Below are 27500 nucleotides of genomic sequence, written 5' to 3'. Positions count from 1 at the left end.
AACATTTGATAAATTTGGGCCTAAATGACAGCAACAAAAACTCAATCAAAAATTCCCGGCATAAGTCTCCCCCACTGTTTGCAGATAGGTCTCTAAGGACACAGTAGTATCACTGATGGTAATGTACAGACAATGCTTTGTATTGTTGGGTGTTTCTGTTTTTCAGGCAGTGTGTTTTCAGGCTTCTTCTATAGGTTCCCGATTTTGGCTCATTATAATTGCCACTTTGCATAAGGGCCTGACCCTAGCTACTCCTGACATTTTACTTTTTCCAGTTCCCATTTTCACCTACTCTAGGAAAATTAAAAGCATAAACTTCATTGGTTGCCATAAGACTTTTAACCCTTTATGCACTAGCTCCACGGTGGTTTTTTTATATGTATAAATTGTGTGGTCACCTTAGGGTAGGGCAATAATAAGTGAAACCAAAGTTTAGCTGCACTATCCAATATGATATTGCTCTGGTCAGTTATCTCTGTTTGGGTATTATATTATGACAGGTCCCACCCCCTGCCCAACTTTTGGACTCCAACAGACTCCTAATCTTAACCACGGGTCCTCACCACCTCATCCGGCTTTGGGGATGCCTACAAAGCAGAACAGGGAGTCCTAGGCCGAGCCACAGGTCCTCGTCCACCAGGGAGTGGTGACCTATAGACAGTTCTTTTCTTCCATCTACATAAACTTTGTCCAGAGTCTCTAACCAAGGACGTCCTTTCTGGCTGGCAGGAGACCTACCAGTTGAGCTACAGCTCGATAGTTGTGAATGGGAAGATTTTAGTCAGAGAAAATCTTATGAACGCCAAAGTATTAATCCAACATAACCATAGGCTTCCACATACCATATTTTGGCCCTCATTGGGTTGGTATACCTTACTTTTTAACTGGATAGGAAAATTTCAAAACGCTGTCCTATACAGTGGACACCCACGAGAGAACGTACTGGACAGTCTATGTGTTTTTTTACCATCGGAGTCAATGGGCGACATACATTGGAGCCTTCAAAAGAAGGTATAAATGCTGTGTGCACAGAGCCTAAGGAGCGATGTGTGTGGACTAAGAGTGCAGATTGTTACATTCAAGTGGCTAATCGAAGTGCAGAGCAATCTCATTGTACCAAGATAACAAGAGCCAAGATCTAATTAACAAAGGTAAACACAACGCCATAGATAAAGATGTGATTATATTCTACCTAATCAAAGGAACATAATTGCTATTGTGTATCTCTATTTACGTAGCGCTACTTTCACATCTGACCTGTGCCACGCGGTGATAAACTGGCTGCAAGCTGAAGTGGAAGGCTAATATGCTAAAGTGGAAAGCAATATAGTAATCTAAAGTATAGAATTTGTTATCTATCCCCTTACTCTTGTCAATTTTTTTTTTTTTTTTTTTTTTTTTTTTAATTTTTGCATATTTTGCAAAAAAAACCTTTTTTTTTTTTTTTTTTTGTAAAAGAGAGCTGACTTACTGTTTATAAAAATGCTAAACTGTTAAAGGGGTTGTCCAGCTCGTAAAGTTTTTGAAAAGTTAGGGCTAGTTCACACGTGAACTGCCCGCGCGGGTTTTGACACAGAGAGAGACGCGGTGAGCCACGTCTCTCTCTTGTCAAAACCCGCCTGCCGCGACCATCGCTGTCGCGGCTTAACCCTCTGCTGTCGGCTCAAATGAATGAGCCGACAAAGGAGGGAGCTGCTGGGGGCGGAAGCCGCGCGGCTTCCGCCTGAAGAAAGGACATGTCCTTTCTTTTCTCCGCTAGCGGCAGCCCGCCGCTAGCGGAGAAAAGAAGCCCGGCGGTCTCCATAGACCACCTTTATAAGGGGAGGTTTTGGACGCGAAATCCGCTGTCAAAAACCTCCCCTTATACTCACGTGTGAACTAGCCCTTAGGGCGGGTTCACACCTGCCCCAAGCCCGCCTTAGCCAATCCGGCAGGTTTCCATCTTCTGCCCCGAGATACTGGACAGGGGAAGGAAACCCGGCAGTCTGTTTTCAAACCCATTCACTTGAATTGAAGCGAAGCGGTTTGTGCCTGTCCGCGGCGAAACCGTTTTTTTTTTTTTTTTAACCGGACACACAGACATGCAGGATTTTGTGTCCAGTTAAAAAAATAAATAAAATAAACAGTTTCGCCACGGAGAGGCACAAAATGCTCACGGGCTGTCGCTTTGGAAGCCCATTCAAATGAATGAGTTTGAAAACTGAGTGCCAGGTTTCTGTATCCAGTATCTCAGGGCAGAAGGCGGAAACTGGCGGGAACCTGCAGACCCACAGGAGATGACCATTCAGCCAGTCACTGACTACAGCAGTGACCATTTTTCTACACAGTTATTCCATTGGAGACCACGGGGCAACGCACACAAGTCCAAGGAGAAGGGTAGAGTGACAGGTGGTCAATCCAAACTAGTGATTTATGACCTCATTCTGAACAGTGATAAAGCATTCTCTTACTGATACTTGGGGGTCTCAGCTCTCTAAAATGATGGCCTCCGCTACATGCCTGACTGTGACATCACTGATAATATTCTGAGCCGTGGTCTGGTTTTACAGAAACTCTGAGTTATAGAATCGCCGGTACCGTTCACTGTCCCTTTCACTTCTGAATGCAAATAAATAAAAAACACGTACGGCAGACAGATAATTGCCGACATAGCCCAATGTATGGACTTCTATCTGAGACATAAGTTTTTCATAATGTGGTGTGAACTTGGCCTAAGGCATTCTGCTGCTGCCCGTTTACCCTAGATACATTTGCTATAAATGCTGATAAATATGTGTTTTGCAGGCTGGTTAGCTCCGCTTGTTAGGAATGTTATTTTCTGTTTTGTAAGCGTACATTTCTGGCATTTCAGCTGTTACTACGTAGAAAACATTAGTAAGCACAGCATGCACATCTCTGTATGTGAAGACCTGCTCTTATCTACCTAAATGTGGCCATCTGTTTGAATTTAGCATTTCTGAAATCCAATTTTTTGCGGTGAAGCCATAATTAAGGTCACAAGCGATTGTTGCAGCCATTATTTACAAGACTTCACTGCCGCTTCATTTATGTCTTCTAGCTCACTGCGCACGTTTGATCCCAAGGTCTTGTTGAACACTGGGTATGCTCACACAGTGGGTGTCTTTTATTATACACTACGTACTCATTGACAAAAAAAATAAAACACCCAGACAGAAATGTAGGATTATTGTAAAATTTGAGGTGCAGTTATGTCTCAGGTTCATATGTAAATGATTACAGGTGTTGTCTGATTAGACACTGGGGCTTGCCACAAGAGGGCGTATAAGTGATTGTGACACTGCTCTATAAACAGGCTCTCAGAGGCTACTTTTGGGTAGTGTAACTGTTGGCGAGTGCTCGTTGACTGCTACACTTACTTCTGTGATGCACTTTCAATGAATTTTGTCCAGTTGTCAAACTTGAGAGTGGCGTATCATTGGGCTGTGAGAAGCGGGTTGGTTGCATCAATAAACTGCCTGCCATGTGAGCCATTTTGACCCAGTTGTTAGGAGATTTCAGGTGTTACTTATGCAAGGACAAACACAGCAAACGGCTCTAGATGGACCATAAGGGTCCGTTTACATGGAGTAAAGAGGTGCTGATTCTGGCCCGATAACTCGCGTAAGAATCAGTGCTGAAAAACAGACTCCCATTGACTTCTATGGGTTCCATTTTCCGCGCGAAACACATTGAAATCAATTGATTTCAATGTGTTCAGCGCCACTTTACTGCGTGTGAATGCCCCTTAAGGAGGGACGATCATTTTATTTTAGCAAGCACAAGCTTTTGTCTGCCATCCAGACAAAGGTGACAACTTCTTTATGCACCTCTGTCTCTACCTGGACCATTTCCGGCCTTCACAGAAGGAAATTTGGTGTTGTGGTGCACATTATGTGTCCTGCCATTGACGGCCAGAAACCGTCGACACTGAAGTGTCGTGAACGAGAAACGTGGGCAGCTTCACTGACAAATCCAGGCTCAAACAACAGTCGTGTTTGACTATGGAGACCTTGTGGTGAGCGCTTCAATTCTGTTTTTCTGTCCACCACTCTGGCTCAGTTTCTGGTGTAACCTGAGGAGCCATCAGTAGTTGGACCCCTGCTAATCACAAAATGGTGGCCTATCCTAGTATCCTATCTTATTTGATAGGAATTCCCCTTTAACACTCTACTGTAAAGTGTGAGCTCTCCCGGTGGTCTCATGTCATGGTGGTTTCACAACATCCGAAGGGCTCCAGGTTGTAGACTCCAGGTCACAGGCTCCAGGTTGTAGATAAAGATGGTCCCGGTGGTTGTCTACAGGATGCTGCTAGTGTCAGGAGCATTGGGAAGCGCTGACTGACTTAATAATGACTTGTTTTGTACAGTAAGATTAGTAAATTTGGCATCCGTGCCAGTGACTTGTGTCGTGCCAATGTTTAATTATAAGTTGTTACTGTTGTGAGCAGCGGAGGGGTTTTTAAGTAACAAACAAATTCTTAGATCATAAAACTGTTGTCGCCAACACGAGAGAGAGGGGAAAAAAAAGTCCTGTTATTTTAAGAGCATGACAGCACCTGCGCTCCGAGCGTGTGAGTCTGATATATGAGGCTCTAGTCCACAAATTCCCAAGCACCCTTGAAGAAGAAGTGTACAACTTCAGTGCTCAAGGGCTAACAAGGAGCCTCGTCTCTATGCGCAGGTGCTTCTTCGAGAATTTTTTTAAATTATTTTTTTGATTGATTCCTGTCATGAACACGAGCACCCGGTATGCACAGTGGATTCCTGGAGTCTTCATATATGTGACATTATAGAAATGGACTACTAAGGCTACCTTCACATCTGCATCGTTTCCGTTTTGAAACAATGGACCCCAAACTGACCCCATTCTAGTCAATGGGGTGGCTCGGTTTCTGTGCGTCACTGCTATTTTAGCAGTCCATCTCTCCATCGCCAATGGACCAAAGCAATGGAGACGTAGCTCTAATGTAATCTAGTGCAATTCTTTTTAGGAGGGCTTTACAGATATGATCTAGGAGTACGGTACTTTATTTGCTTTTTGTTTGGGGGTACATTTTATTTATATACTTTTACTACAATGCAATGCTGTCATTTCCTAACATTATGATTTAGAAGGGCTATGGGCCAGTCCTAGTTGTAGCACCGTGTAAAAGTACTATTAGTTAAATGGTTAAAAAGAAAAATAAATTAAACCGTTCCTGTATGGGTTAAAAAAAAACAAAACGCTATTCACCCTACTGGTCTCCAGTCAGTCTCCTGGTCCTGTCTTGACACTCAGGATATGCCTGTTCAGCCAGTCATCGGCCTCAGCGATTGGGACCTGGTATATGCATGCGTATTATAGGCGGTCAGTGAGACGAGTACCAATTCTTTTTTTGTTTTTAACCCATTGGGAGCCAGTTGAAAATATTTTTGTGTTGTCAGGAAACACTTTAAAGGCCATATAGGGTATATAGAAGTTTTTGGGGGTAAGGGAACACAGGACCCCCATCTCTATGCCAGAATTTAGAGCCATTTAACCAGACAAGCCTTCTATGGCAAACTATTTGCCAAGAGCAGAACCTTTGGGGATCAGCCTATCTGCCAAGAGCTGCCATGTGAATGGGGTTGTCTAAACGGACACATCGCCTTTTAAGTCATTCTAAAGTCAACACTAACAAGTTCACACATTTTAGTACACCTTTTTTCTGACAAATAGGTTTCCACTATATTCACACCATAATAAAACTGCTATATTGCTCCCTGACCAGTAACGTGAGTACTCGCAGGGCTCCTACGAGTTTTTGGCTACTAGTATACACTCGACATGATGAGAGTTAATTACATTGGCAATGCTGTGTAAATAATGTCAGCGTACATCGGAGGCGCTGTATCATTTATCCAGTAATTGAATCATTGTCCTGACTTCTATTCAGGAAGCTTTGTTGGAAAAACAAACTCTGCCAATTTTTCAAGGTATAGATATAAATCATCTGCCTGATAGGAGCCTGCGTTTTGCAGTGGCATTTTGTAATAGTTCTCAGTAACCTGTCTAAGGAATCTATTTGAAAATGTGCGCTCTCTTGAGATACGCTTTTCAGATTACGGTCTCGGAGCCTTTCTTTTTTTTTTCTTATTATTCACAGTGGGTTTTTTTCCCCTTCAAACACAGTGGAATATGGGCTGTGTTGCAAAAAAAAAAATATGGATTTTCTGATACTGACAGTGTTTTCAGGTTGATATGTCAACTATAAAGAGGTTCTCCGGGGGAGGGTTTCAGGACTTACTTTCCCCAGGTTCGATTGTGGATTAGCTGCAGGTTTGGGCTGGTTCTGACCCTGAGTTATGTGATCTGAACCAGAGCCCCACCTCTAACCCCTCGTTCAAATCTGCATTTGGTAATCTGTTTGGGAAGTCCGCATTTGAACCTCTGAATGGACTACGCGTTTGCAAGTGGTGTGCAGTGAAAGCACACAGACCCCATAGACTATAATGGGGTCTGTGTGCTTGCCGTGTGGTGCCCTCACGAATCACGTGGACAGGAAATTAGATTGTGAACTACTTTCCTCTCCGCATGTTCTGTGCAGAGGTCTGGCGGCAAGCACACATACTCCGTTATAGTCTATGGGGTCCCCGAACGGAATGCAAATGCAGATGTGAACAAAGGGTAAGTCCCTGCATTTCCTGTCCGCTCTCTTGTGTTCGCTTCTAGTAACCTGTACTATGGGGCTGGCTTTACTATTGTATTGATATATTCAGTCAGGTAAGAAGTATGAAGATGGATCAAGGGCTCGTTCCAGTTATGTGACCCAGGGATTTTTTTGAAACCTAAACAACCCTTTTAGTCCCAGGCCCCACGAGTTGGAAACTCCAAAAAAAAAAAAAAAAAAGTAATGTTTTACTGTCACCATCTAGTGACTGAGATTCTAGTGAATCCCATCCCCACAGTGCAGAAAAATGTTTGCAGTGGACACACTGCGATTTCCAAAACCATTGCGGTTTTGGAAATTGCAGCATGTCAATGATACCTATGGAAACACCGGCAGTTTCCCTATAGGTTTAACGGAAGCAGAAAGTCCACAGAGGAAACTTCTGCGGACTTTCTGTGAAAAGTGCTGTGGGAAAAGCCGCAATGTGTTGCCGCCGCATTTTTTGGGCTCTTAATAGACAAGAAGTATGTTTCGGATTACCATGAATTTCCTTTGACTGACCACTGTGTATGTATACCGTCATTGGTTGTAGCTTTGCCCTGATGGGACTTTGCCCTAGTAAGTAGCCATACTGTTGTAGTCCAAAAAATAAAGGTGCACCAGCTACATCCAGAATGGAAATCAGGAATATTGCAGCAGATATGTAAAATTTAACTTTTATTCTTCATTTTCCAATAAAAAAGTTACATCGTAACTGTGGTGGTACATCAACAATAAAGCTTTATTGTTGATGTACCACCATAGTTACGATGTAACTTTTTTATTGGAAAATGAAGAATAAAAGTTAAATTTTACATATCTGCTGCAATATTCCTGATTTCCATTCTGGATGTAGCTGGTGCACCTTTATTTTTTGGATCACAAGTATTCTTTGGGAGGAGTCCACCCAACACCGTGCTCTCTGGAATTGGGACATTTCAAGCATATATGGTGAGCTGAATTACAACTTTTTCTATACTGTTGTAGTGGCTAAAACGGAGCATTTATTTCACTTTTTTTTTTTCCTTTAGCAGTTTAATTCTTTTAAGTCATGTGACAAAGGGTAAATGCATGTGTTTTTTAGAATAGCGGTATTCCCATGTAGGACTGGGACCGTAACAAGAAAGTAGGGGGTATATGGCTGATCTAGCAAACGAATTAAGGATTTTCCAATTACGTCGGGGCCTATAATATATATTTTTAACCACTAATACGACATCTTTGTTTTTATTTACCACTTCTGAATTGCTTACTTGAAATCTCTATTTAGAGCAGCACTTTGTATAATGAATTACCATCAGCAGAAGTAATTGTGAGCACTGTGTGTGCTCTTATTGCCATGTAAGTGTTGCATTGGGACCATAACTGATAACATTGATTATTGTACAGAGAAGCCGCCTTGCCAAGCCTTTGCCTTTTATTCCTGAATTACCAGCGTGCTAATTAATAATAAACTATAAATGGTCTATTACTCAGCGCAATTATTTTTAGTAGCTTCAAATAATGATTCCGGTTTTACGGCCATACAAGTGTTGTATACAGTCAGAGAGGTGCATGTATATAATCCCAATATAATGAAGGACTCAACAATGAGGTCAAGTGGTAAGATGTGTGAAATCTCATAACCAAGTCCTAGTACTCTCAGGCCTATGTACATGTCAGCCGCTGTGCAGGCTCTGCCGGTCACGTGTCATACCTACAGTTATCTTACGGTCGAAGCAACGGGAAGACTTAATGCAAGTCTTCATAAACCCTGATCTGCCGCATATATGATGAGGGCCTTGCATCTGTAGGGGAAATCCACGCCAGTTTACCCAGTCTTTAGCCCTTTGAGTCCGTTTTATGACTATTTTGTAGTTATTTTGTGCCGGTTTACTATTTCACTCCATCTTGTTGCTAAATAGGGTATATTACAGTAAATTGGGCATATTGGAGGCTCCGAGTGAAACAAAAATGGGGTTCTCTTTAATGATGGGGATCTATATAGTGGCTGAAAAAACTGCAGCAAGTGGTTTTATTGCAAATTATTTTAAAGGGGTTGTCTGAGACCTAAAGCCAACACTGTACTATCTTCTTCACCTTTATCTTTTTATCTGTCCCTACTGTCACTGTAATGCCTCTACTGTGGACCTTTTGTATGTTGTATACTTGTATTATTATTGTATCTATGCTGCTGTAAGCACTGAATTTCCCCAGGATAGGACTATTAAAGGATTATATTATCTTATCTGTTCTTATCTTATCTTAAGCATGTCCCTAACCAGATATCTTCAACCCCTTAAACAGACAACCCTGTCCCATTTGACCCAACACTGGCTCTCTGCAGACCTCAGAAAAGATTACATCTTTTGACAGCTATTTTGGATCCAAAATAATCCTCACTTTTCTGCTTGCGAAGCTAAAAGATCCAGCTCTCTAAACAGAGACAAAATTCCCACCACTACCCAGTCCACGGTTTCCAGTGGCGGCTTCTGTACAGGTTTCCTCCCATCCTGATATCAGTAGTGGTCAGCTATATCTTGGAAGAAGAGTCTTGAATTTGTTATTGCTCCCAGTTTCGGGACTTCTTAGTATTTTCTCCAGGAGCCTTCTGTGTCTTCTCATATGATTTGCATGGAGAATGTAGAGAGTAGTGTTTGCACCTGTAGGTTGTAATCAAGTATAATCTTGTAATCAGAGGTAATAGACTCTTTCTTATCTGGATGTGTGCTTACTTTGCTTACTCCTAGTAAATCCGGCTAGACTTAGGTTCATGAGGTTAAATGTTGTATATGGTAAATAAGGGAACTTATTGGCGCTGCGGTATGTGGCTAGATTATTCTCTCCATAAGGCAGATGGAAATAAAACATCAAATGTCCTATATAAAAAGAAATTAAATAATTTAAAAAAAATAAAATACCGTATATACTCGAGTATAAGCCGAAAAAGCCCCCCTCGGCTTATACTCGAGTCAGCAAAAACAAAAAAATTATATATATTATTATTATATATATATTATTATTATTATAATAATTTTTTATTTTTTTCCTGGGGGGGGGGGTGTCTATGACCAGCCACAATAGTAATGTATAGAATCTCCCATAATATAGTGGGAAAAAAAAGCTTTAAAAGATATAATAAAAAAATAAATAAAAGTTCTAAATCCCTCCTTTCCCTAGAATACATATAAAAGTAGAAAATGACTGTGAAACACATACACATTAGGTATCCCTGTGTCTGAAAGTGCCCGGTCTACTGAATATAGAGTATCTGCAGTGCTCCTATTCCGTCAGGGAGGGGTTAATAGGAGCACTGCAGATACCCTATATTCAGCCAGGCTGAATTCCACGTGTGTGTGTGTGGGGGGGGAACAGTCCTCAAGCTCAGGGAAGGGGCAGACAGACAACCAAAACACCCCCTCCCCTTTCCCAGCACCCAGCAACTATTGCACCCAAAAACCATTTTATTTTTGAAATTTTCCAGTAGCTGCTGCATTTCCCCCCCTAGGCTTATACTCGAGTCAATACGTTTTCCCAGTTATTTTGTGGTAAAATTAGGGGGGTCGGCTTATACTCGAGTCTATACGATGAGAATAATAATAATAATAATAGTGGTCACTTGGCTTGCTCACTGGCATTACCTCTCAGAGCTGGGTAGTATGATAGCAATAACAATAATTTTTCCCGTATAAGCCATTTGATTTCTTCAAGGTTTGTGATATCTCTTTGCATGGCAGCGTTCATTGTTTTGCTTCCTGTGAACAAATTCTGTTAGGTGTCAACCATGAAAGATTTATTATCGTCCTCCCAAAGTATAGCAGAAATCACTGCATTTTATTGTTTTGCATTTTTATATTGTGGTGGTTTTTTGTTTTGTTTTGTGATCCAGTCACATTTTTGGAGAAAAAAAAAAATGTAAGTAATTACAGGACTTTTTTTTAGAAATCCATTTAAATGACTCTTAGGGTTTGCTCAGATGTGTCTGAATTCATGTGGATTTTTAGCATGGAGGTTTACCATCCCTGTTCACATGCATAGGAACATTTCTAGAACTGTTTTCCAGCAGAATGGTTAGACAAAAAGATAGAAGTTTTTGGCCTGGAAACTGCAAAGATTAGCTTCATTGAATTCAACAGGGATAATCCTCGGCTGTATCTGACCCCACATACACAGGTGGAAATACACAACAGGGCAAATTTGTTATTGAAAATATGGCAAAGTTCCCAGAGTCCTGGTAATTGCACCAAATTTAGAGGTTTTTAGGCTTTCTGTACATTCTCCAGCAAGAGGGTGCAATTTATTGGGAAAAAAGGGTTGGTGTTGTCTGGAAAGGGATAGAGCTTTAGTTCAAACATTTTGTAACAAAAAATGTGCAAAAAGTTTGCCAAAACTAAGCCAAATTATTGACGGTGTAAGCAGGTCTGAGTTTGCACGCTGGTTATTGATGGTGGTGCAGTCTATTTATGCACACTTTTATTTTTTGACCAGTATTCTGCCGCATTGGATGTTAATCTAACACAAACAGAAAGTTGTGGCCTCCCTTGGTGGGTTTTCAAGGCACTCCTGTTGGGAATCTCACACTTGTGTGTTCTGGTTTCCATTATGGTTAAGCACGGTCGCCGTGCCAGGTGCTTCCATTCATTTCTATGGGAGCGTGCTGTTCGGAACGGCTGATCCGAACAGTGTTCGCTCATCTCCAGTTAAGACCACCTCACATTGCCAGATCCAAGCCAGGCATGCATGTGTATGGTAGTAGGGTGTTAGGCAAGATAGCTGTCAGTGGAACAAGCGTTCGGCTGACTACAGTGTATACCTGGCTTTGCTTGAAGACATTTGGGCAGGCGTTCCCTTGTCTAGGTGTATTATACCTACAAAGGCCACGTAAAACCTACTATCGCCATTCATGAGGGCAGCTGCACTAGATGATCTGAGAGCGAGATGATGATGTAGGACTTGATACAATAAATGTTTTTGGCGATCTGTACAGATTAGTCAAGCATTCTTCTGGGGACGTGTATTGCTAATGCTGCTGTATTTTATGTATTTTTATTTCTCGTTCCCTCTGGCTCTGCTTATTGCTGCTGTCTCAGCAATCCTTCTCCATACATTTTTAATGCTCTTCTATGTAGGGTGGTTTCAGGTCTTGAAATTAGTTGTGGTTTAACAAGCGTGTTGTAAGGGATATATTCTGTATATGTGTATGAAGGATATAGATACTGTATGACCACCATGCCACATAAGCTCTTATATATACTGACTCTATTCTGACCCACTTAGTCTTCCCATAGATGTACCCAACTCGTCTCCACAACTGAAAAACAGAAAACTTTTTGGGGAAGGTGTTTGATATAAAGTCTCTCTCCCTTTCCTGGCCATGCTAGTAGCCTCGGCTATGTACTTTGTGGATAGTCTTTATGAAGAGCTTCTGAACACTTTACTGTACTCTTTGATTATTGAGGTGTCTACCTGTAAATGATCAAAAAGTCCTTCCTACAGGTTATCTAACAGAAATGGCTGGCCATGGCGTTGGCGTTCAGCAAATAATATATAGTAAGCCAATGAGATCAAGCATTTCAGGAGAAGGAAAACTGTTCTTGGCGCTCAAGTATCATTCTTATACGTATGGAGTCTGACTTTGGGGGTGTTTGCACGTAGGAATTTGATGCTCAATTTGTCAGTACCAGTTTTGTTTTGTTTTTTTTGTTTTTTTTGTTTTGCTTTTTTGTCTATTATTATTATTATTATTATTATTATTATTATTATTATTATTATTATTATTTATTTTGTACAGGTCCATGTGTGGACTCTGAGCCCAGGCCATAAAACTCAGGGAAAGTCCTTTTTCTGTTAATTCTGTGGTCCAGGCTCATTCAATAACATGTATAGGTCTGTGTAGAGTATGGAAGGTAATACTAATACTATCCATATGTTATCTATTCCATTTCTTATGGACTTAGGCTACATGTACACGACTATGCATTGTAGACAAGGCAATGTGCTCTCATACCTACTGCTTATGAGGATGATGGATGATTTTGGGAGGGCTGGCCTACCATATAATGTGTATTGAGGTGCATCAACACTTCCCTTCCATGTTGGGGGGTGGAATTGGGTAGCTGGGCTCCAACATACACTCAATCCTTTGTTCTCAAAGGAGTTTGCTCAGGTGTTTGGCAGTGCCAAAAAACAGGAGCACTCTGCCAAGTATGCATTTTTATGAGGAGTCTGGAGAAATAATTGTTGGTGGATAGGTATAAAAGGCACGTGGCCACCTGACCTGACAGCAACTACTGCTTAGAATTAAAGGGGCAGATAATCATTTACATCATTCCTCGAACAAATACAAATGGCTTCTACTTCCATTCGCATAAGTGTCCAAGTAGGCCATTGAAATCAATAGAACAGTGAAAAACCTGTGCCGTCTGTCAAAGCAAAAACAACAGAAGACAATCGGATTGCAGAAATTGGCTAGGCTAGGTAGTGGAGGCCATATTGGCTCCCCGGGATTCTAGTAATGTTGGATTATTTGCATTCTGACCTGTAGATATCTATAGGGCCGATTTTATAACATTATTTGATCTCTTTGGCTCTATTACACACTCATGTTTTTCTATATCAGAATTTACTGCAAGCCACAAAGAACACGCTTTATCCATGAAGAACTCCTAATACTTCTTGTTATATGGCTCAGCGGTTTTAGATTTCATTGTCTATCGGGACTGGTGTAGATTTGGCTTCATAGTGCGATGTTTTGTCCCATACAAATATATATTAATTATAACAATGTCTCTTCTTGTTTCCACAGATTAGCGCTATATGTGTATGAATACCTGCTACACGTAGGGGCACAGAAGTCCGCGCAGACCTTTTTGTCAGAGGTGAGTGATATCTGTAAATGGGGCAAATGCTGTAGAATGTATGGGGTTTGTGTGATTTAAAGGGAGTCTGTCAGCAGGAAAATCCGTATCAAACTAATGACAGCTCCTTGTAGGGCAGCTTCTATACTTTCCAAAGATGCCTTTCTTTTTCTGCATTGCGCCTTTAGCTTGATACTCATTTTCTTGCACACTCCCTTTAAGAGTTCAAGGCATGGTCTCTTCATCAAATTATAGGGTTTGTAATTTTTGTGTATATGGAGAGAGAGCCTGTTTACCACCTACTCGTAGTGTTGCTGGCTGTTGTTCATACAGTTTACTGGTACCATACCCACCTGATGCTTTGTTTGCTCAGTCAGGCTCTCCTATCACTTGGATCCTCAATCAGGACTCTTATGCCTTAACCTATCTTCAGACAGACTCTGCCTTAAATTCTCTTTGAAATGAATGTCAGGAAGAAAAAAAAATTGCAGCAAATTAAAAAATAAATAAATAAATAAAAATGTGTGAGGGTACCCCAAGGCAGCCCTGCCTACAATAGTGCAGTTTGCCTGTGTTCTGGAGGTGGCAGTGGGAAGACATAGTCACAATAAGAAGTGTTATAGATGGTAAAAAGATGGTGTTAGAAATAATACAAAGTTTTGTTTATTAGCAATAGGGGAAAGTGTTTTTTGAGACCACCCCTTTAATTGGATGTTAATGTAACGTAACATAAGCCTATGATAAGATGATAGACTCTCCTGTGTGTAATGGAGGGATGTGAAAACCCCTGGATCCATAGGAATGCTGTAGGATGTAGAGGTATGACCCGTTGGAATATTTAGTTTTGTTCCAGAAGTCCTAAAGCTTCACGTACACTTTTATATTTGGGGTCTGTACAGTCTCCAGGAAAAACTTACTAGATCAGACTTCAAAATAAATTTAAAAATATTTAAAATTCTCTTAATATTGTAGAATTCGATGTATCACTTGTTACACATGTACTGAATTAGAGGATCTCTACTGCTTCAGACTGACCAGGGCTGTTAAGTTACCATTTATGATTCAGTGTGAGGAGTCGTCAGAGTTCAATTGTAGGAAAAATGGAGGCAGAGTTGGTGCTTTGACCTACCGATTCCTCAACTCTGGCTGTAATGGGACATCTAAAGAGGTACAGGACAGCCACACACTTTCCAATTGGATTGGGAGGGAATCCAACCTCTTCACCAGTGTTTCCAGGGAAAAATGTCCCAAAAATGAGCATCATGTAGTAGCATATATCGTCCTTGTGTTACTGTACACCCTCCTGCACGCTGCACTGGCATGTACTTGAGGATAGTCAGCTCACTGGACAAAATTGTAATGTAATATATTACACTGGAACACTTAAAATAGTTACAAGACTTTATAGTTTCTAAAATTTTGCATGGGCACATGGATATTTTATTTATACAGATTTTTTTTTTCTTTTCTCTAAATAATTTGGTTATCCTTAAGCCCTGAAGGAAACGCTGTCTGTACACTTGTAATGCTAATTTCATCTTCTAATTGTTTGTTCCCGTAGTAAGAGTATGCAAATAAATGGTAAACCACAAGTGAGGTGACACTTTATACACTATATGTAGACAGTCATCTGCTCTCTTTCACCGTACCATGTGTCAGTAAGGAGCTTGCTGCAGAAGCGGAGCAGGATATCTGTTTGCTCTGGTTCATGTTCCCAGGCTGCAAACCTGTCCATAGCTAGTCCTGCTCTTAGACTGATACAAAAGTAGTTACTCATAAGCTGTGTATTATATTCTTCCTCCTATGTCCTCTATTACATCAGCAATACAAATCTCTGCTACGTTGCTACAAAGGCCCATATCTTCTAACTCTTTCTAAGTCCTGGTTCACATCTGCATTCGGCATTCCAAACGGAATATCAAACACATTAAAAATCAGTTAGCTAGGAAACCACTGGACCCCATAGACTATAATGGGGTCTGTGTGTTTTCCGCACGGTGTCCCCACGAATCATGCAGAGAGAAAAGTGCAGCAAGCGGACTACCGAATGCAGATATGAACCAGACCTAAGGAAAGGTTCACACAGCTCTTCCTTTTTTTTTTTTTTTTTTTTTTTTTTTAAATCCATCTAAAAAATTCCTCCTACCATTTACTTTAATGGGATTGAGATTCTTCATTATCTGCTAAATTCAGCATCCTGCAGATTCCGCACAAACCTCTCATTGAAACGAATAGGACTAGGAACGTTTTCTGACGTGTGCCACCATAGCAGGTCTTTAATATCTGGTCTCACTGCAAAATCCATTGTGTGAACTTTCCGTAATAGTGTAAATGTAGACCCGAGAGTCACAAGGTGGCTGAAATTTATACTTTCCAGTTGTTCTAGAATGTTCATAAGGCTCCCGAGAAAAGAGGTGACCTGAAGATTCAGAGCTGGCAAATCTCATGGGACTCAGAGGAATGTCCCTGCGTCCAGTGGACTCGCTGTTGTTTTGTATGTGATGCGGCCACATTATTTACCCATTATGTACTCATCACATCACTTCCAAAACTTTTTGCAGGTTAATTTTGCAATGGTTCATTTGTCCTGTTGAGTGGGCACTCCCTACTACTCTAACTGGGCACGTGCAGAAAACAAGTTCAAATTGTTGCTTCTTTTGTGAGAAAAAGGTAAAAATTGTGAAGTCTCCAATGTTTTTATTGGAAGTTTCTATCTGCTCTATAGATGGTCCTCTCCATAAACGGACAGAATTACAGAATTATGACCAATTGCATAGTACAAAAAAACTAGTCCCGTCCCGCCCCACCTTGCTTAATACTTGCACACATATATATGGCCTGGCATTGGTTATATAGTCTGTAATTCTAAACCTTTTGTATCACCCCTTTTTTTTTTTTTTTTTTTTCCTCGGGGTAGCCTGCTAGTATGTCAACTAGAGACAGAAATAGACTTGACAGGCTGATCAGGAGGGCCAGCTCTGTCCTGGGGAGCCCCTTGGTCCCAGTACAGGTGGTGGGTGACAGAAGGATACTGTCTGTGGTGAGCTCCATGCGGGAGAATAATTCCCATCCCATGTATGGGACCTTGATGGCACTTAGCAGCACTGTAGGTGACCGACTGCTTCACCCCAAGTGTGAGAAGGAGCGCTATCACAGGTCCTTCCTTCCAACCGTGGTCAGGTTACATAATCTACATCAGACCAAGCGAAGCTCACTCCGAACAGAAAACTAAATGACTCTGAGATCTTCCTTCTTTCTTCTCTTACTTAGCTGCTATGGACTCCTAGTATATCTTCTCTTCTCAGCTATGTGTGTCTACTTCTGTAATATATTACTGTGTATTACCCTGTATCTGTATTACTATGCTGTTGTAACATACTGAAATTTCCCCACTGTGTGACTATTAAAGGATTATCTTATTTTATCTTATGACATAGGACATCTTTTGACTTCCCAATATTGTCCCTTCTATTACACAGTATCTGTTAGATGATGAGAGGGTTGGCTTATTCACATACTCTAGGTTTTGAGAAGGTTGAATTTGATAGTCTCCTTTACATTGGGGAATGGATATCCTACTGAAATGTGTGTTTGTTTTTTTTTCCTTCTTCCTCTGTTATCTTTCCCACATTATTATAGCATAGACATACAAGATATACATTATATTGTATATTCACATACAGTTTGTACAGGCTTTGTTCTTCCCATACGCTCTGGAGCGCTCCCTCTCAGCGCCAGTACATGCTGATATATTCCTAACCAGTTCATTTTAGCATGCATCTTTAACTTTTGCTTACAGCTTGCTTTTCCTGCTTCATGGCAGATGGGTCAGCCCATGGGAGAGCACATCGAGGTTTGCGTTCTACAAGAGAGCATTTAGAAGTGCTGAAAATACATAAGTTGGGAAAAGTGGCTTATGAGTTATTAACACTGAGGTTGAATAATCATCGCTGCTGCCTACAATAATCCGAGCGCTTTATGATCTTCGCCATGGGTTTGTCACTCTTCCTTTGGTCCATACTCATAAGCAGACAGCACTTTCTGGGAAGCCGTACTATCACACGGTAACTATAGAGGATTGGTAATACCATTAAACCAATGGCTTATATATGAGAATCTTGCCCATACACTTCAGTAGCCAATTATGTGCCAAATGTAGAGTCTTTATTACATATATTCAGCAGTATTGTATGACTATATATGTTGGATGAGATGTGAACAGAGCCTTGGAAAGGTCCATGTTTCATATCATCACTTCATATTTAAAAGGGGGTTTCCCGTAAACATAAATGTACTTTAATTAGAAATACCGTATATACTCGAGTATAAGCCGACCCGAATATAAGCCGAGGCCCCTAATTTTACCACAAAAAACTGGGAAAATTTACTGGCTCGAGTACAACCCTAGGAGGGGGCAATGCAGTAGCTACTGGAAAATTTCAAAAATTAAAATGGTCAGAGTTTTTGGGTGCAGTAGTTGCTGGGAAAGGGGAGGGGGTGTTTTGGTTGTCTGTCTGCCCCTTCCCTGAGCTTGAGGACTGTTCTCTCTCTCCCCCCCCCCCCCCCCCACTTGGAATTCAGCCTGGCTGAATATAGGGTATCTGCAGTGATCCTATTAACCCCTTCCCGATGGAACAGGAGCTCTGCAGATACCCTATATTCAGTAGACCGGGCACTTTCAGAGACAGGAATACCTAATGTGTTTGTGTTTCATAGTAATTTTCTACTTTTATATGTATTCTAGGGAAAGGAGGGATTCAGAACTTTATTTTTTTTAAACCTTCTTTTTTTTTCCCAGTATTTTATGGGAGATTCTATACATTGATATTGTGGCTGCTCATAGACCCCCCCCCCCTCCTATCTATCTATCTATCTAATTTTATTTATTTTTTTTTCTTCTTATAGACCCATTGACTTGGTAAAATTAAAAAGCTGGGTCTATAAAGAGCGTTTTTAATCCATCAAAAAGTATTCTCTGCTGACAGTTTACATGCAGCACTCGCCTGTGATCATCAGTAGTGTAAATAGAGTCTAAGATACACAGATGCCTTCTATGCAACAGGTCTTTCTGCAGCACTTGCCTTATCTCTCCCCAGTGCCATGATGGTTAATGTTGTCCGTCAGGCGCAGTCGTGGGGGTGCATGGCCCTTGCACAGCAGTTAAATGAGTTGCTGATACAGAAATGTAAATAGCCGGGAGAGCGATCAACCCTAAACCGTGTATACATATAGGTAGTGCAGCAGAGGTGATAGGGGACTGGTTTGGGCAATGGGGAAATAAATGGCTGATTACATGCCAAAGGAATTCTATTTTAATTATAAGGATGGATACACCTCACTTGTAAAACACAACCTGACAGCTCTCCTGACACGTCTGGTTTAATAAATTCTTATTCCTAGAAAATAAGTGTTTCATCATATTTTCTTGAAAGTGAGTACTACTGCTCTGTTATTCTTCCTGGAAATTAATGAATTGACAACTGATCATTGCATCATGTCAGTAGGGTGTGTCCCAACACCATCTGATACAGTGGGTAGAAATTTGGCCAGAGGATTGGGTAAGGTGAATGGTAACTCCCAGCTTTCATTTTAAGGTGGATATATAATATATTTTGAACATCGAGTGTTTTACTGAAACAGGCATGGCAGAAGCAGTGACAGATTATATAACTGTTTTGTATGTTCTTTAGATAGCGTTTTGACCTGTTGCATGACCAAAATGCGTTGCCCTGCGACTCCTTCATTAAGTGAATGGAGTTGTATTGCAGGGTGGTGAGACTGCAAAGGATTTCTTATTTTGTGACTAGAAGGTGAAGGCGTTACAGGGCAACAGTGTTATCTGTGGTCAGTTTCTGTGCAGATATCCCTCTTGACCTTCTCATATAGATACAGTGTTGGCCAAAAGTATTGGCACCCCTGCAATTCTGTCAGATAATACTCGTTGTCTTCCAGAAAATGATTGCAATCACAAATTCTTTGGTATTATTATCTTCATTTAATTTGTCTTCAATGGAAAATCACAAAAAGAATTGTCAAAAAGCCAAATTGGATATAATTCCACAGCAAACATAAAAAGGGGGTGGACAAAAGTATTGGCACGGTTTGAAAAATCATGTGATGCTTCTCTAATTTGTGTAATTAACAGCACCTGTTACTTACCTGAGGCACCTAACAGGTGGTGGCAATAACTAAATCACACAGCCAGTTGAAATGGATTAAAGGTTACTCAACCTCTGTCCTGTGTCCTTGTGTGTACCACATTCAGCATGGAGAAAAGAAAGAAGACCAAAGAACTGTCTGAGGACTTGAGAAGCAAAATTGTGAGGAAGCATGAGCAATCTCAAGTCTACAAGTCCATCTCCAAAGACCTGAATGTTCCTGTGTCTAACGTGCGCAGTGTCATCAAGAAGTTTACAGCCCATGGCACCGTGGCTAACCTCCCTAGATGTGAACGGAAAAGAAAAATTGACGAGAGATTTCAACACAAGATTGTGCGGATAGTGGTTAAAGAACCTCGACTAACATCCAAACAAGTTCAAGCTGTCCTGCAGTCCGAGGATACAACAGTATCAACCTGTACTATCCGTCGGCGTCTGAATGAAAACGGACTGTATGGTAGGATACCCAGGAAGACCCCACTTCTTACCGAGAGACATAAAAAAGCCAGGCTGGAGTTTGCCAAAACTTACCCGGGAAAGCCAAAAACGTTTTGGAAGAATGTTCTCTGGTCAGATGAGACAAAAGTAGAGCTTTTTGAGAAAAGGCATCAACATAGAGTTTAAGGGAAAAAAAAGAGGCCTTCAAAGAAAAGAACACATTCCCTACAGTCAAACATGGCGGAGGTTCCCTGATGTTTTGGGGTTGCTTTGCTGCCTCTGGCACTGGACTGCTTGACCGTGTACATGGCATTATGAAGTTTGAAGACTACCAACAAATTTTGCAGCATAATGTAGGGCCCAGTGTGAGAAAGCTGGGTCTCCCTCAGAGATCATGGGTCTTCCAGCAGGACAATGACCCAAAACACACTTCAAAAAGCACTAGGAAATGGTTTGAGAGAAAACCCTGGAGACTTGTAAAGTGGCAGCAATGAGTCCAGACCTGAATCCCATAGAACACCTGTGGAGAGATATCTTGATGGCAGTTTGGAGAAGGCCCCCTTCACATCTCAGGGACCTGGAGCAGTTTGCCAAAGATGAATGGTCTAAAATTCCAGCAGAGCATTGTAAGAAACTCATTGATGGTTACCGGAAGCGGTTGTTCGCAGTTATTTTGTCTAAAGGTTGTGCTACCAAGTATTAGGCTGAGGGGGCCAATACTTTTGTCCGGCCCATTTTTGGAGTTTTGTGTAAATTGATCAATGATTTGACTTTTTTTCATTCTCTTTTGTGTTTTTTCATTGCAAGCAAAATAAATGAAGATATTAATACCAAAGAGTTTGTGCTTGCAATCATTTTCTGGAAGACAATGAGTATTATCTGACAGAATTGCAGCGGTGCCAATACTTTTGGCCAACACTGTACATGCTTGTCTTGGTGGAGTTGCATATAGCCTCAATGGAGAATAGAGAATAAGGAGCTGATAGATACTTCTGGTGGTGGCTCAGAGCAAAGGATTAGACATGTTTGATTTATTTATTTAGCTTACTTGTATAGGGCCAACATATTCCGCAGTGCTTTTACAGACCTTGTGGTCACTGTATCATATGAGGACTCCTTGAAAATGTTGTCCATGGTAGGATTTGAACCCAGGACTCCAGCTGGGTCACAGTGCTGCCACTAGACTTGTTGAAATTCAAAATCCTGATCCTTATCTCCAACGCCTGCATTTGGGGGGATAGAGTTAGGAGTCCCCATACACATTAGTCGTCCCGCTGTTATCCATTAGCAGGGCTTGCCTTTATTTATTGTGTATGACCATCTTTAGCTGATAGGACTTGTATGAAATCGTAACATGTGTGATGACCCATATGATATGTGATATGATATATGATTACCCGTGCAGTAGCTGCAAAAATCTAAACTTATATATATTATAGCACATTCTGCACACTATTAGTCCAATTTTTTGCCTCAAAAAAAGTCTGATTCCTACATATAGATTTGTACTGGATTATGGTGGAAAACCAGAATGTGAATAATAGGTGATCATGACGAGCTTGGTCATGGATTTGGTATGTCCTTTTTGGATACCTCATTTGTGCTTCCTGGAAGGTCGCTTACCTCCCCAATGATTCATTGTTGTAAATGTCGTCTTTGTTTTACTTTCATAAACTCCTACTCGGGATGTCTCAGTATCTTTTAGCCATCTAACCTATTAAGTCATGGTTGTACAACTGGAATATCTGTCCCCAGACCCCCACCCAGAATTTACTGTAAAGGCTCTTGCCTCATTGACCAGCTCTTTGTGATTTATTTTGCTTTTTCTTTTTGAATACCGAGCAAAATCTTTTCTGGCTGTTTTGAGGCTTGTAAATGTGTTCAATAAAGAGGAATTTCATAACCTCATAAAACACTTACTATAGAAGTCTGTTGTATATCAATATCGTACCGTTCTCTTCTTAATATATACTTTGGGATGTCTGGATAAATTGTTAAATTGAAGCTTTATAGAATATCTGTTGTCTTTGTTATATGCTTGTACGAGAACTACGTGATGACACTTAATGCTTAGGACTCTTTGGACATATTGATGTAATTTTTGGATTAAGAGTCCTTCTGCACAGCAGTCAGCTCCTTACCGGATGTATGTACATCTGTCTGACCTCAGGACCCCAGTTTTTTCCATGGGGTGCAATATTCTGGCTTTTTTGCTATTGTATGTAGAAGGCTTTGCAGAACAAAATTACAGTATCAATGCTATCTGAACAATGGTTAAGCAAAGCTTTTGAGGTTTTTCTTGGAGGTGTCTTGTTTGTATTCCTCCAAGACCCTTGTAGGCTGAGACCCCACATTGAGAAAAAGCAGATTCTGAAGCATGTCCTATTTTTTTTCCGCATCTGCAACACATACAAGTGTAGGGCATCATAGAAGTCTTTTTGCAGATGACATGCAGTGTCACGTGTTGTGTTTTTTTTTTTTTTTTTTTTTTAATGTAGATTGTGAGCCCCACATAGAGCTCACAATGTACATTTTTTCCCTATCAGTATGTCTTTGAAATATAGGGATGGAAATCCATGCAAACATGGGGAGAACATACAAACTCCTTGCAGATGGTTTTCTGCCCTTGGCGGGATTTGAACACCAGGACTCCAGCACTGCAAGGCTGCAGTGCTAACCACTGAGCCACCGTGTGGCCCCTTTCACATGTATTTTTTGTGGATTGCAGATTAGTATTTGCGGTCAGTAAAAACCACTACAGTTGTGTGCAGGAGGCCTAAGGCTACATTCACATGGATGTTGTAGTAAGCAACGTTGAAATGTGGATGAAATTGGCTTTTTTTCCCCAAACAATGCTCTGTGTGAAATTCCTTAAACTTTGCATTGCAAAGCCTGCAAGCTGCAAAGACCTGCAAACATAGAAAGTCATGGGAGAACCTATGAAGCTGGTTCCTTCTTGCTCTGGGCTTTGTAGAAATCCAATATAGTGCCATTCTACACTGCCTTGGATTTGATGTTGGCAAGTTCACATCGGCGAATCTGTTGCAATCCCTGCCCTTGCACCTTTATCCTAAGGCTGCATACATACAAAGGTATGCTTGGTCAGGCCGGGGCCGCATGGGATGGAAACACCGTGGGAAAAATCGTGGCGTTTTACTGTAAGGGCAAAGTGGATAGGATTCAAGCGAATCCCAAGCCCACTTTGCAAGAAAAACTGTGGAGTGGACATGCCGCGATTTCCAAAACCGGCGTGGTTTTGGAAATCTCAGCATGTCAGTTATACCATACGGGAACGCCCGTGGTTTCCCCATAGGTACTTGTAACAGAAAGTCTGCGGAGGAAAACTCTGCAAAATTTTTGTCTAAAGAGCTGCAGGAAGAACCACGATGCGTTGCCACCGCGTTTTTCCCTCAGTGCTTTTTTGCTGCGGGACATCCCGTGAGGCCGTAGCCTCGAAGTGTTTCCACAGCAAACACACTGACCATTATTGTCTGTGGCCCCATATGTGTATGATCCCGGGTCCATGTGGGGAAAAACTCAGGACAGATCCTGTTTAAATATACTTACCAAGGCAAAGTGGCTTGTTAGTGCCCCCTATGGCATTCCGCACCCAGGGCTCATGCCCTTTGCTAGCTACAGACCTGCCCGTTGGTATGGTATACCTTTTTGTATGGTATACATTTTGGCACAGCATACCTTTGTTTAGTGTACTATGCTAATCATTACTGCAAAGAAATGCCTCATATATCACATTGTAAAATTTAATATTTTATTCTTATTTCATATCGTTACCAATTCATTAAAAAATAATCCGGTCTTGGACCGCTACACGGACACCATATTATAGTTGTTTGTATACGCTATATATTGTGTTTTGAGTAGCAACACTATCCCTTGGGAGTAATTCAGATTGCATGTATCCAGACGCTCTGTACACTCCTGAACGCTGCTTTTTAGTCTATAAGCCATTACCCCTGATCACTTGTAGGCATTATTGCTCCACTTCTCATGTTAACTGCTCAGGCGTCGGTGACTTGTCTTTCTATATACCGAAGCTGTAGCATTAGATTTAACTCTTAAATGTTCTTCTTCATTCCAGATAAGATGGGAGAAAAATATCACATTGGGCGAACCCCCAGGATTCCTACACTCATGGTGGTGGTAAGTATTGCTTATATGTATCGTGAGGTATAAGGGATTGTGCGATAGAAAACAACCGTAAAAATCATCAAAAGTAAAAATGCTAACGAAAATGTAAACTAAACCTTGAGAGTAACCATAGATGTTGTTGTAAAAGGATAACCCCATTGTGTCTGCCCAGTTAGGGCATATGATTGTCATGGAGGAAACGTACTTGCCCAGACCCTGTTCTGTAGTATAAGCCAGAATGGAGATCTGCTTTACAACAGTGGCTTCAGCTGTAATGGACATGGCACATCAATGTCCTGCATTAAAAGGGTTGGCCAGTCGCAGCAAGTTAGCCCCTATCCATAAATATGAATGGAGTGGTTGGTTGAATAGTGCGCACCACTCCATGGGGAGTAACTTGCTCAGGCTGGCCACCCCCTTTAAGACCCCAACTGAGGTCTAAACTTTGCACTGCCTCATAAAAATACATTTATGGAATTGGAGTGCAATCTTTTATTACTGTATGCATTACATGGCCAGTCACTGGAAGCCATACCTGCAGCAATAATCTGACTATCATCTCTTGAAAGAAGAATTGACTTTGTAAGGCTCTGTTATTACTTTTAGTTCTGTTCCTTAACAGGGCTGTCCAAGACTGGATATTGCTGGCCTATGCTTAGGGTAGGTTGTCAGAATCAGATCGATGAGGGTCCAACTCCTGGCCTGCCTGTTATTTAACGGTTCTCAGCACTGTGTACAGAGCCAGCGGCGGTCTAGTCTTTGTGAATAGCAATAATGTGACATGGTCCCTTGGGTGTACAACGCTGTCTACTGTTTTTTTTCTGTCTACATTGTGCTCTGATCAGCTGACCGGTGGGGGAGCCATGTGCGGACCCTTTTATTGATCTGATATTCAAGGCCTATCCTAAGGTTAGGTCCTCAGTATCCCGTCTTGGAGTATACCTTGATTGCTGAATCCCCTTATTCTGGATGAGTATTAGATTGTGTCATTTTCAGCTGTAAGCAGTTAGATTACAATTCACACCAGCCCTATCTGTGCTTATTCACATAGCCGTACACATATATAGTCCCCTAATAGCTTTTCTCAATACTCATTGATTGCCGTATGTGCCCGTGCATTGAGAATCCGGAGACCCGCCAATAAGTGCACGTCTAAAGCTTTTATGGAGACTCATAAGAACTCCTATTAATCATCTTCAGCAGCGTGTGTCTGAGCACATCGGCTCCAACAAGCAAAGAACAAACCGTCTAGATGCCTAGATTGTCATTAATATTTCAGCTTCTCGGCTTTAGTAGCCGCTCTACAGCTTCTGTCCCATCCTAGAGGGTAAAAATCTGGACTTCATTCAACAGAATGGAAAATCAAGATGGCTGATGAAACCCTTTGGGAGATTCTGAGGTCGTTATTCATTTTTTATGGTAGGCGGCCTATTTTTGATTCAAGACAATATTTTTCTAGCTTTAAAACCAACGTATTTGTGTATTTTATAATTCCGTGAACAGTATACTATGTTAGGGCGCGTTCATCTGTGTCCTGTGATCCACTGTTTGTGCTCTGTCGTAAGACTAGAGGAAAGGACTAAATCGTAAAGGCAGAGAAGAACTAATGGCCGACAACTATGGATCCCAAGGGACCACATTGACTATAATGGCGTCTGTAAGGTATCCATTGTTTTCTCTGATGTTTGCAGTGCTTTGCAGTCCATGATTTCAGACAGATTCTGCGACGGGTGTATGCCAGCACTGATGTAAATGTAACTTTATTTAGACAGGGATTGTTTTGGGGTATCCACATTTTAAGCTTGGTCTCCCCTAAAATTGAAAAGTCCTTGACCTGCCTTTTGTTGTCTTTGTTTTTTTAAGATTATCAAGAGAAACCAGTGTAGCTGCCATCTTGGCTCCCATAGCACCAATGTCTTCAATAATATATATGCTGTACTCCTATTTCACTATATAACTTTGAGGCTGTGAGAGATTGGGGTATCTGTTGTAATGACGACCAACTTTACCCAATGTAATTGTAACCCAATCTTTATGTTTTATAGGAAGATAACCCAATGCAGTGTGTGCGCTGCCCGACCACCGCTCCATTCAGCATGGGGGGGATGAAAGTTCCCTGTTCTCCTGATCAGTGGGGGGGGGTCAAAGTTGTGAAAATTTCTTTAAAAATCATATATATTAAAGATTTTTTGTAAGGTTATGTTGATTTATCAAGGCTAGCGTTTTCTGTACCAGTCTTGATAATCCCTGTCCCTCCAAAGTTTGCACCCAACTTCTGACACCGTGCACGTCTTGCTATAAATTAGGCACATCCTTCAGGGTCCTTGCACAAAAGTCTATGTCAGGTCCTTGCTTCTTCTGGCTCACGACCCTTGATAAATCAGCCCCAATTTTTTGGTGTCAAGTAAAAAGCCGATGAGGTAATGTGTCAATGTGTTTTTTTTCCCCACATTACTATGTTTGAAGTCACCCAACAAGGTTTTTACTGCTATTTTTGGCAAGGAAACTTGTCAAGATAGAACAGATTTCTTCATTTTTCTGTACGCTTGAAAACAATGGTACTTTAGTGTGGCGTTTTTGATGTGGATTTTGGTGATAAAACCTGCCAAAATCCACATGCATAAACCTTCATGTGAACTTTTTAGGAATATTTGTCTTTCGGCTGTTTTATTAAATTTTTATTTGCCTGTTTTTCAGTGTATTTTGGGATTTGTACTGTGCTGCTCCAGAGAGACGAGAAACCTGTGAACATTCAAGTGAAGCAAAGGCCTTTCATGATTACGTAAGTGGCGAGCGCTTTTTATGGCGCATTTTCTTCAGCATTTGAGTTACATTCTCATATGTAAAGAGTTTTACTGCTACGAACACATTGTGCTGTATGGTTTTGTTGTAGATTGGTTATGGTGCTGTTCTTGGATACATTGTATGTTAGGTTGGTTGCAGCTTTTATAGGTGAAACATGGTTAAGACGTTGTCCAGGTTGGAATCAAAATTGGACACGGGCAGGCAATGTGTATGTATTAAAAAAAAATTTAAAAACCCATCAAGCACTACTTGGTCCCTGTTTATTAGTGGGTCACAGCAGTCACGCACTGTCGATGTTTCTCCCACAGCCTATCGACTAAGGCTGGTCTTACACGGCCATAATGTAAGTCCGCAAATGGTCCGTAATTGAGGGTTTTCAATTGCGGACAATTTGCAGACACATTATATTCAGTGCGGCCTCTTACACCACCGGATGTTTTATACGTG

General features: G+C 41.2%; 1 protein-coding gene across 4 annotated transcripts in view; it reads left to right on the top strand.

Moving 5' to 3' along the window:
* SSBP2 (single stranded DNA binding protein 2) overlaps positions 1-27500 on the top strand; it is a 146592-nt gene that overhangs the window by 37155 nt on the left and 81937 nt on the right. For all 4 annotated transcript variants that reach the window (XM_075271250.1, XM_075271258.1, XM_075271267.1 and 1 more), the window contains exons 2-4: positions 13452-13524; positions 24199-24260; positions 26946-27030. In XM_075271250.1, the coding sequence (XP_075127351.1) occupies positions 13452-13524; positions 24199-24260; positions 26946-27030 (220 nt within the window). The remainder of the gene's footprint in view (positions 1-13451; positions 13525-24198; positions 24261-26945; positions 27031-27500) is intronic.

Source organism: Leptodactylus fuscus, chromosome 1, assembly GCF_031893055.1.
Source record: "Leptodactylus fuscus isolate aLepFus1 chromosome 1, aLepFus1.hap2, whole genome shotgun sequence".
Lineage (NCBI taxonomy): Eukaryota > Metazoa > Chordata > Amphibia > Anura > Leptodactylidae > Leptodactylus > Leptodactylus fuscus.
Note: the sequence above shows the minus strand (reverse complement) of the source record. Positions and strands in the feature narration are given on the sequence as shown.